Source organism: Arachis ipaensis, chromosome B4 (assembly GCF_059453495.1).
Source record: "Arachis ipaensis isolate K30076 ecotype BB chromosome B4, ASM5945349v1, whole genome shotgun sequence".
Taxonomy (NCBI): Eukaryota; Viridiplantae; Streptophyta; class Magnoliopsida; order Fabales; family Fabaceae; genus Arachis; species Arachis ipaensis.
The window spans coordinates 33,630,304-33,642,817 of NC_142439.1; the positions used below are offsets into that span (position 1 = coordinate 33,630,304).

The 12,514-nt window shown below is 32.7% G+C and overlaps 1 protein-coding gene across 1 annotated transcript; it reads right to left on the reverse strand.

Moving 5' to 3' along the window:
- Positions 1 to 7,934: 7,934 nt before the first annotated feature.
- Positions 7,935 to 8,650, reverse strand: LOC107639249 (small ribosomal subunit protein eS17z). The gene has a single exon (XM_016342728.3). It carries the CDS (start codon positions 8,553 to 8,555, stop codon positions 8,121 to 8,123), a length of 435 nt encoding a protein of 144 aa, XP_016198214.1. The 5' UTR covers positions 8,556 to 8,650; the 3' UTR covers positions 7,935 to 8,120.
- Positions 8,651 to 12,514: the final 3,864 nt, after the last annotated feature.

The following is a 12,514-nucleotide window of genomic DNA, read 5'->3' on the forward strand; positions in this document are numbered from 1 at the left end:
TCATAAATATAAAATATACATAAAATATAAAAAATACACATTAAAATTGAATTAAATTATATATATATTTATACATAAATATATAATTATTAATTTTAATAATTTATTTTAATGTATAAATAATATTTTTGCTACCATATATATGAATAAATAAATATCTATGTAATTAAAAAGGGACGTGGACGAATATAGAGATTATATACTTGAATTTTCAGATTATTAGTTTAGGGGTGGATTAGAAGAATCCATATAATTCTTTCTTTATTTTTGAATATGACAAGAAGAAAAAACAATTCTTTTGGAACTAATTACTAATTGTTTCAGTCAATTAAAATGCGCATATGGATGAATTTTTAATGTTTAAAATTAATTATATCAGTTAAAACCAATTTTTTTTTTTAACTAAAGATAGGGAGATTCAAATCTGTAATCTTTTAGATGAATATAGGAAGACTATGTCATTTGAGTTATAATTCATTATCAATTAAAACCAAAATTTATACTTTAGCTAATTAAAATTATTATAAAATTTTATGCAATAGACATGTTTTAAGAATACGATGTTTTTATTTTATTTTATTTTGTCAAAATTATACTTTTTTTTTTGAAATAAAATGCTCAACACAACAAAGTGGAGTATCAACGTCTCAACAAAAAGTACTAAATAGATAAAATAAACTAATTCCTAATCATTTTCGACAAAAGTCATCAACAACCCAAAAGATCAAATATCATTCTACTCTTTGTAACTCTTAATCGACCTGTTAACTACTCTTGCAACACCTGATTCTTGATTTTTGAAAATTCTGTCATTCCTTATCAACCAAGTACTCCAAATGATAACAATGAAACCAAACACACTAATATTTTATTAATTTGACCGTACAATTGACCCCTTAAACCACGTAAACTTACGGTCATTCAGCTCTATATCCACCAGTTCGATAATGCTGTTAACACACTAGCGCCTTTTCTTTCTTCCAATTGCACAACTTCATCGAAGACACCTATGTAGCAAAGAGGAACCTGATATATTTCCGATAAAAAACTCAACTCTTCCCACATAGCAAGCTTCTCTTCCCTTGTATGCCCACCATATACCGAGCAACCAGCACAAATAAAAATTATTGTTTGTCAATTCTCCTTCTATACACAACCATCTCTCTCCTTTGTAACAATTACTCAACCTAAACATTATAACACCCCACATTATTAATAAACCTCCAGAAGAACCTTCCGATCCCACAAATTCCAAACTCATCGCATCATTATCCCAAAATTGCACTACATCAAACTTAGAAATCACCTCCTTCTTTGTCTCTATCAATCCTAATATATTCACATTATTTTTACGCTTAACTTTTTTACCATTTTTCACTTTACAACAGCCCCTAAACCCCTCATATTCCACGAACTAAAATCATTTAAAAACTCTATTACACACCTTATTTCGGTTTTTGGGGCGGCACCTTCTTGTTTTCTCTTTTTGTTTTGCTTGCCTTCTTTTTTGTGCCAATACTTCATTCTGAGCTTGGAGAATAGCCATAATGTCCTCATCCTCGTCATATAAAATAGCTCATGATTCGACAGCCAGATCCCAAGCAGCCCTATTTTCATCCATATCTTTATCCCAACTTCCTTCGTGTTCATCTTGATTAGTTTCACCATCTGCATCCTGCTCTGAGTCCTCTGGATCTTCCAAGTTTCTTACAGCCACTTCATCATCCAACCCAGTTTCTTGCACCACTGTATTCTTATCCTCTAAATCTGAATGTTGCACTGCATCACCCCTCATCAGACATATGCCAACATGCTGCTTACCACTCTCGTCCAAACTAGCGTGGATCTCATTGACTACACTTGGTGGAGTATTTTTCTCCGCTGTGCTGTTCGAACAATTCTCCGCACCTCCGCCAATCTCTTTTCTGGCTTGATTCTGCTCGTCGGGTGCATAAGGGGCTTCACGCTCCTCCCTGCCCTCCACACCATCAAGTTCAGCGCAGACATTATTACCTCCGCCACTAGCAGCTGACTTCCGCAATGCTCCCAGATCTGCCTCGTCGACGCTGTTCACCGTGGCATCAATCCCTTTGCGAACTCCATGACCAGCCACGCCCCTCTCTTCACCGTCGCCCGTAGCAGCCAGCAAGGAGACCCTTTTAAAACGCACAATAACGTAATCTCCGTCGCACCACACAGCCACTTCGCCGCCACACCCCACTAACATATTGGGCCTTATATGCTTCAACACAGCCTCAAATGAACTTTTGTTCAACACCAAATTAACCCCTTCTTTCCGTTTATCCCTATATTCCCAAGTCTCCGTTCTTTCAGAGATTGCTTCGTTACTGATTGTGTGAGATCCCATAGTTTCCGCACTCAGCGTAACTGCCGGATACACCAAAGGATTATCCGTTCGCATTTTCAGAAAATCCTCATGCCACTCATCCAAATTCTCAACAGCAAATATCTTTCTATCCTTGTCATGCTCTGCCTCCCGTAGCCCCTGTGGCATCATTACCACCGCATCCCATCCCAACTCCCACGGTTCCCTCTGAATTTCTAGTTCTTCACTTCTATGGTGTTCCAAGACAACTCTCTTTTTCTTGTTCACCTCAATATCCTTTTCTTTAATTTTTTCTTGTTTTCCATCAAGAGATGCCTGACATCTTCATCGTGCGTAGTGGTTTTTTTTCGGACATCAATCCTCCTCCTGTACTTAGCCTCACCCACAAAGATCTCTTTGCTCTGTAATCGCATTCCATTCATCTCCTTGATGGCCTTTAATGCCCCTCCTTTTGTAGTATATCTGATGAAAGCAAACAGATGGATCCGGCCATACTTCTCCTTACGTGCCAAATAGATGTCATTTATCCTTCCTGTCCACTTGAACATATGAAACAATTCATTCTTCGAAACATTGCCAGGTAAATTATCCACAAAAATTGTGAATGATTCATTCTCCAATCGGAGATTCGCTTCCCAGTTCCAAATTTGTGGATCTTTCTCAACATGGGACTGTCTAATTTTATCCCACCTTACATTAGACATAGATAGATTATAGAATTTAAGGAGTACTTACTCTCATACTTTTATTAAAGCACCATTCTATCACTATTTTTCTCTGATTGTGTCGCAGATGGGCGTTGTGCGATGCAGATGTAGTGACTCTCGGTGACTAGGACAATTATACTTTTTTATTCCCTAAAAAAAAGTTACACGTGGAACACATTACATAAAAAGAAAGGAAAATTTTCAAATAGGATGTTAAAAGAAAATATTATCCGATGGATAAAAGAAAGAAAAAGACATCTAAACAAAGAAGTTTACATAACGTTAGTTGCTGCTTTTTATCAAGAAGAATAATATTATATATCTAAACTTTTTTTTAATAAAAAATAATTAAATTTACCTAACATAACAAAAATTAATTATAGTTATTATTATTTTAAATTTTATTATTTAACTTGATTAAATTTAATTTATAAAAAAATTTAGATGTATAACTCAAAGAGAAAGATTAAGAAGATGGTGTTGCCGGTACTCCTCCACCAGTTGCATAGCCCGGAACAGAATTTTCCCAGCCTCCCGGGTTGAAGAACATGATGTTTAGGTAATAAATAGAAGAAATTTAGTATATAAGCAAAAAACCATAAGAGAAACATGTTAATTACGTTTTTGGCAATTAAAATTAATTTTAAAAGCGGTATTATTTTGTTTTTATTATAGGTAAATAGAAAAACGAGCTATACTTTTTCGGATCACATAATCTTTGGATTTTTTTATAAACAAATATTTTAAATATTTTATTTATTGATATATAAATAATTTAAACACAATTTACGTATTTATTCTATTACTTATTTCATTTATAATAAATATATAAATTGTGTCCAAATTACCTATATTAATAAATAAAATATTTGAATATTTATTTTAAAAAATCTCATACTCTTTATTTAGTAAGCAGAGGAATTCAAAATCGATTTGGATCAACCTAAACCGATTAACCGAACCAAAAAATTGAAAACCAAACAAATCAAAAATAAAAAAAATCGAAAAAAATATGTTTTGCTATTTTTATTGTGGTTCGATTTGATTTTCGGTTCTGACAATGAAAACTTTAACCGAATTGAACCGATATATTAAAAAATCCTAAAAACCAACCCCCACTCCCCACCCCACCCCACCCCACCACCTGGCAGCGCCGCGGAAGCCTTTTTCCCAGCCAGCACTACCCTCGCGGAGTCGTGGTCGTCGACGCACACGGCGCCACCCCAGCACTGTTTCTGGCCACCAGCAGCACCGAGCCACCCAGCACAGCACCACCCACACCCAGCAGCGTTTCTAGCCACCCACAACATAGCACAGCACAACACCAGTCACCGAGCCACCGATTTAAGTCAGACATAAAGTCCGAGCCTCCGAGTCAGATATGTAATTAAGTAATTTGACTAATTTTTGTTCAATAATCACTGATTTATTGTTGCTGGTTGTTGTTAACTTGTTATTGTTTTATTTGTTTTTCATTGTTTAGCGAAATTTATTGTTTTATTTGTTTTATTGTTTTACTTGTTATGGATTTATTGATTTCATTGTTGTTGGTTGTTGTTTTATTACTAGTTCAGTGTTCATTGTTTTATTTGTTGTTCATTCTTTAACAAAATTGCTTCTAATTACTGATTTACTTATCATTGTTTAATTTATTTATTGTTGTGTTTCTGCTTTTGATTTTATAAATTGTTTAATTTATTTTGTTGTTCAATGTATTTTCCTTCTTTTATTTTATGATACCTTGTTCTCTTTCAATAAAATATCTTTTGTCTACATATTTGTTTATCGTTGTGTTCTTTTTTTCTTGCCATGACAAATAACAAAGGAATGAGACTATTCTAAAATTTTTGTTGTGCTGAAATGAAAGAATTTTTCCCAGTAATTGATATAAAATATATAATCAAGCTTTTCCCATGAAAGCTAAGCACCAAGCTTTTATGTTGTAGTGATTTCTTTGAGCTCCTCCTTGAATGAATTGTTACATCAGTACACTCAAGTGATCATTCTAGTGAGCTTTAATGTTGATGTGTGGGATTTATTTTCCCCTTGAAAAAGTTATTAACACAAAATGTGTCCTTAAATTTGTTATTCCATTTAGTTAAAGTGTTAACTATACTAAGTCATGATTTCTGTAGATGAAGTCTGTCTGCTATTTTGAGGACGGTCAACTTATGCTCAACCGAAAGGATATAACCTACATTTGTTTGAAAACTGAACAAATCGAACTAAACCAAACCGATTTTAATTGGTTTAGTTTAATTTGGATAATTTTGATAAAAAAACTAAATCAAACCGAACCGTAATTTAATACTCATTTTATTTTTATTATTTATTTCGTTGACAGTAAATACAATTCAAATTACTTATATCAATAAATAAAATATTTAAATATTTATTTTAAAAAAATATATAATCTTTACATAGCAAGATTAAAGACTAGAATATCAAATTATTTATTTAAAAAAAATATAGCAAACCAAAGGAGGATTTATAGCAAGATTAAAGACTAGAATATTAAATTATTTTTTAAATAAATAATTTAATTATTTTAATTACCAAAACAAATAATTTGTAGCATATTTACCAATTTACACCATATTTATTTATCTCATTTATAGTGTAAATGAGATATGTGTATTTTTTCAATTTTCATATATCTCGTTTACATTGTAAACAAAATATATGTATTTATAAATAATTAAATATAATTTTTGAAAATAATAACAAATATTAATAATTTAAATTGGATCAAACTCTTAAAAATAGAACGTTTCAAATAATAGAAAAGATGGACGATTTGAAATAGTAGAAAAGATAAGCAGTCAATTTTAAACAATAGAAAAGATAGAGCGTGCATTTAAAATAAGCACATTAACACCTTTATTTTTTCTAACCATATAAATAAGTGAAACCGGTTTTTTATTAGGATTTACATAAAAATATGAAATTTCGTTTGTTGCATGCAGTACATCAAAATTTGATTGATTGATTTTTATTAATGAATAAGACTCGATGAAAATGAATTGATTGGTTAGATGATTTACATTAATAAATAAGAGTCAATTCCTATTCGATCGAAAGAATGATTCTAGCTATCTTGCGGAGCACACTTATATACCCGAATTACATTATAACAAACTTTGTACAACTAACTTAAATACAAAAGATTCTATATTCTATACTAATAGAGTCTCTATACTAATAGAGTCGTGACATCTATTAACTGAGTCATCAAATAAGTCACGTATATTTAATAGTGGATAGTTAGAAAAGAAAGATAACCGTGTTAACAGTGGACGGTTTTACGGTGCAAAAATTATCTCATTTACGGTGTAAACCAAATAAATAAATGTAGTGTAAATTGGTAAATATATTACAAATTATTTATTTTGGTAATTAAAATAATTAAATTATTTATTAAAAAAAAAATCCTATTGGTGGGTGGCATGTACAATGAAATGGGTCAAACTAATGTATACTTATAAACAGAAGCCTCTTTTTTTTTGTAGCTGTATAAAGATCGATGGAAAAAAATAACCCTTATGGTAAAGTCCATTATCATCTTACTAGATTTAATCCATCAGGCACAGAAAAACAAGGCCCCCTTTACCTCTCCTGCAAAGAAGGCAAAACATAGTCACTTGTGAAACTCTCTACTCATCCAACAATATAGGTGTAGAAGCTTTCCCCCCTTCTAAACCAAAGAACTCACCTTGTTTATAATTAGGGGTGGTAATTGGTTAAGTAGGGTAGGGTTTAGATCCAACCCTAAACCTACCCCCAGATTGATAATTTTTCAATCTAACCTTACCCACTCTTAATCCGCACCACTCTTAATCCGCATGTACCCGACTCTACTTGCAGGTTATAAAAAACGATATAATTTTATTATATAATTAGATGATAATTTAAAATATAACTAACTTTTTATGTAAAAAAAAAATAAATTATCAATTAATGATTTTCTTTTAGTGACTAAAGATATTTTATGTTTAGTGAGGTATTTGATTCAACATCCATTTAAAACATATTTTTATACAAATATATAATATATACATATATATAAAAGTGCGGGTTGATCGGGTAGAGTTGAGGCCCAACCTGCACCCTACCCGACCCGCACGAGAACCCTACACGCACCCAACCCTACCCCTACCCGCTGCGGATCGGGGTTGGCAACCCAACCCGATTTGGGTACCCGCAAGGTACATATTGCCACCACTATTTATAATGATGAATTATTGGGTGTAAGTCATCTCGTTTGATTGACAAAACATGATTACTTTTTCTTCGAAATCGTGTTCCAGATATAGACTTTTTTAAGTAACGCAACTATGGAGGATTAGTTGGAACCATGCAGCTACTTGACCAGTTGAATATCATTTATGAAAGAATTAAATACTAAATCACAATAAATGGTATAACTCACCCTACTACGATCCCACTCTTAAAAGTTTCCAGCAAAACATCACAAAGAATAACCCTCTCGCGGTTTGAACAAAATGATACTTTGAAGAAAACACCTTAGCATCTCAACATCATTCAATTAAAAGTTTTAATCATAACACACCCCACATGCCCCTTTCACCAATTTCATAGTTTCAAGGTAATAATCAAGAGTTCAACTAAACTCGTAGAGCTTACACAAATTTAGGTAATTCTAAAGAGTTTAGTTGCAAAATCTAATAGTACATATTTCAGTTTCTTCACCAATTCATCAACATATATGGCCTCTAATTATAAGTTCATAACAAATCTTAATTAAAAGTTAAAACCAAGGCGCACAAGTTTATCCTCAAAAACCTAATTAGGCAGAGATTCATCGCCACGCGTAAATATATTCGGCCTCTCGAATCAAAGACCACATAACAAAATCATAATAATCCAATATAAAAATAAATAGCAGAATTTAACTAACAAGTCACCAGAGTATCAATTTCAAAAGACAATAATTAAAAACAAAAAAAAAAAACAAAACTGTTCAAGCAAAACATAATCCTTTTTCCCCCAAATTAAAAACCCTAATATCGATAACAGGATTCCAACATATTGAAAATTTCTTTTTCTCAGTACCTCCTCTGAGCACCGCCGAATCCAGCGCCAGGGCGGCCAAACGGGATCTGCTGAACAGGAACGGGATCGACCTGAGTGATTCCAGGGACGTCAGACATACCTAGAGACTGAAGCATGTCGATTGTCTCCTTATCGACCTCGATGTGTTGAATGTCAATGGCGGACACATCAGGAACGAAGTCCATGCGACGCTCCCTCTCCTCTTCTTGAAGCTTGAGGGAGATGCCTCTGACCGGTCCCTTCTGGATCCGCTTCATGAGGTGAGTGGAGAAGCCTGCGATCTTGTTGCGGAGCCTCTTGGAAGGAATGAGTGCGACTTCTTCTAGAACCTTCTTGTTGGTGTGGAAGTCAAGGGTCATGCGAGAGTAGTACCTCTCGATAACCTGGCGAGAAGATTTTTTCACCGTCTTGGTTCTCACGCGCCCCATTCTTTCTCTGTTTTTTCTTTCTTCTTCGGAGAGGCAGACTCTGAGAACAACACGAGAGGGAAGAGTGGGGGTGGCAGGGTATACATGAGCTATTAGGGTTTTGTGCTCTGTGATGCTGGGCCGGGTTTGCTTTCTTTTTTGACACGGTCCTAATGGAAAACACGATCGACCAATAGAAATAAAATTAAAAAAATTAATTTCATGATAAAGAAATGATGTCATATTAAATGAATACATGTTATAAAATATTAATTATCAAAATTTAAAACATAAATTATAAAATGTGAAAACAAAGAATTAACTAAAATTTTGATATGAAAAATAAACATGATGTAATATGTAATAGGAATGAGGAAACTGGAAAAAAATTATGAAGAAATTGGAAATATGTAATAGCAACAAGTTATAGTTCAAATGACATCGTCTCTCCATTCTTACTTAGACGTATCGGATTTAGTCACAAAAATAAAAAAAAAAGGATTCGAGTTCGAATTTCACTCTTAACTCTAGAAAAAGAAAGAGAAAATTGGATGTTTATATCTCAAAAATAGTATAATCTTTTTTTTTTTGAAAATTGAAAATTAGAGTAAATAAATTGATATCTCTATGAATAAGTCAACTATAAATATAATAAAAATTGAATCATATGATTTAGTTCAACATTTACATGAACATCTTAATATTATCTTTGCAACGTAATAAGTTTTAGAATAAAAAACAAAATATGGAATAAAACATGTTATAAGCAGGAAAAAAAAACAATTAAGATATAAAAAATAAAAATATGTGATATGTAATAATATATTATGATTATTGAAAAGCTGAACTAAGGATGTAATCATTATATAAATTAGATGGTAAAAGATATATATTTTCATCATTCAATATAACAAAAACAACATATTGATCGATAGTATAATCAGCAAAAAGATTAGAAAAATGATAGTCTTCTCTAGTTAAATGGTGTCGAAAATAACAAGAAAAGAAAGTGCTAAGTGACAGGATATGATATATTTAAAAATATAGAATAGTAAAATTATATATGATCAGTAAAAACATAACACATGCATAGTTTGTACATATAAGGTTTAGAAAGAAAGCAAAATTATAATAAGCAAATATGAGGGGAAAAAGAAAGTATTTCTGATCATCCTCTAGCAACTGCTAAAGTAATAAAGGGTCACTTCTTTAAAATTTAAGCATACATTAGTCTTTTGAAAATAATAAAAAGAAATTAATAGTTAAATAAATTCTATCTAAAATGAATGGTACAATGACAACTAAAGTACTAAACATACACATTTATCTGAATTTTCAAGGTATTTATTTCATCAGCAAGGCAACCAACAATTTTCTCAACTTTTTCATTGATGACTGAGCCATAAGCCCCCCACTATCATTAGCAACTTTTGTATCTAAAAGAAGACAAACTAAAGTTTATATTGTAAAAATATAAACTTTTCAAACTAAAAAATTCAAAATTTGAATTTTCTTAAACTATATTACTTGTCATTTTTACAACAACAACAAAGTCTTGTCCCACTAAGTGGGGTCGGCTACATGAATCAAACGACGTTATTGTGTTTTGTCATGTATCATGTCTACAAAGAGACCGTTTACATGTAGGTCTCGTTTGACCACCTCATGGATAGTCTTCTTAAGTCTTCCTCTGCCTTTCGCCCTTTGTTGTTGTTGTATATTACTTGTCATTTTTCTAGCAACCTTCACACCAATATCCAACACAAATGTTCTTATCGCCCATTTTTTTTTGCAAGTTTTGCAAGCACAATACCACATTGCTTGTCTGGATTTATGAAGCTTATATATTCTCTAAGGCTGAAAAGTTAAGGTTGTTTCTATATAACAAATTAGAAAAATTTAAATTTGCAGAACTTTAATACTTTGAATGTTCAGATAAAAACATACAGATATTGGAACTATTTAAAATGTCATAACATTATAGAAAGTTAGAACTCAATAAATGCATAATTTAATTCTAGTCTTGGTTAACCATTAAGAAACTTTAAAATTCTATGACACTTATACCTAAACACCATGTATTTAAAGGGAATGTGAAATTGATTGTAGACTGATTCCCATTAGTCAAATTGGGCAAAGGATTTAAGAATATGTGGTCAAGCTTTGCCACCAGAATATATCCTATTCTTAAACTGACATAGCCCTGCAACAAAATCAAATTTACACAAAATGTTCTAGAGAAAGTGGTGTACGAATCCCCACACTTTCGTATAGCTGTATTAGCAAATACACTGGGTCGTCCAAATAATACTTGAGCGAGTCAGGGTCGATCCCACGAGGATTGTGGTTTGAAGCAAGCTATGGATGCAAGGCCTAAAGCAGGTTAGGAATTTTATCTCAAAATAAGATTGGTGTTGTAAGTATAGTCCCAACTCAGACAATCGACCAACATCAAAGTTTAGTATTTTCCTATTCAAAACATATAAACCGAGAGTCTTTCAAAACATATCAATGTTTGATAACTCAAGTGTCACCAATTACTCAACCAAAGCCAAAAGGGGAGAAATCTAAATTAAATTAAAAGCATCAATAGCATAAATTGAAGAAAACAATCATAGATCTGAAATACCTCAAATTGCATTAAATAGAAAATCAAATTAAACATGAGAATTCATAAACCAAATAGCAACATAAAGTAATCAATAAGGGAAAATAGATAAACTAGAATGCTAGAATAAATAAAGTAGAAGAGAAACTAAATTAAAGGAACATTGAACCTGAAATTGAGAAGGAATGAACCTAAAACTAAGGAAAATCCTAAATCCTAAAACCTAGAGAGAGGAGAGAGTTTCTCTCTCTAGAAACTACATTTAAAACCTAAATTTATGAGAATGTAAGTTATGTCCATGAATGAATGGATTCTCCCACTTTATAGCCCTCTAATCTATGTTTTCTGGGCCGAAAACTGGGTCAGAAATAGCCCAGAAATCGCCCCCAGCGATTTTTGATACGTCCAGCACGCGGCAAAGTCACGCGTACGCGTCGTCCACGCATACGCATGGATTGAATTTTCTCCAGGTCAAACGTGCGCGTGATCCACGCGTGCGCGTCGCCTAACAGCATGGCAACTATGACAAATTATATATCATTTCGAAGCCCCGGATGTTAGATTTCCAACGCAACTAGAACCGCCTCATTTAGACCTCTATAGCTCAAGTTATGGTCGATTTAGTACGAAGAGATCAGACTGGATAACTTTAGCAGTTCCTTTAGTTTCTTGTATTCCTTCCACTTTTGCATGCTTCCTTTCCATCCTTTAAGCCATTCCTGCCCTATAAACCCTGAAAATACTTAACACACATATCAAGGCATCGAATGGTAATAAGAGGGATTAAACATAGAAAATTTAAGGCCAAAGAAGCATGTTTTCAATCATAGCACGGAATTAAGAAGGAAAATGTAAAACCATGCAATTAGTATGAATAAGTGTGCAAAGACTTGATAAAAACCACTCAATTGAGCACAAGATAAATCATAAAATAGTGGTTTATCAATCTCCCCACACTTAAACATTAGCATGTCCTCATGCTAAGCTCAAGAGAAGTTATAAGAGAGTGAAGAGGAATGGTAAAACTTATGAAATGCAATCTATCTATATGAATGTAACTAAATGCAAAAATACTTCTACTTACTTAGTTAAAAGTAAATAAATTCTTCAAGACAAACATAAATCAGACTCCACTAATTTAAATCACACAATAAAAGGCAAGTAAACTTGTAAAAAGATAACTCATGAAAGCCGGGAACATAGAATCAAGCATTGAACCCTCACAGGAAGTGTATATGCACTCTAATTGCTCAAGTGTCTAGGGTTAATCACTCCACTCTTCTCTAGTCGTGCTTTCTAAACTTTGTTCTTCATCTAACCAATCAACAAAAAATTAGTATACCAATGCAAACATCATGAGGTATTTTCAGGG

Excerpts from the sequence above, each read along its gene's own strand:
- LOC107639249 (XM_016342728.3), bottom strand. The coding sequence starts at position 8,555 with ATGGGGCGCGTGAGAACCAAGACGGTGAAAAAATCTTCTCGCCAGGTT.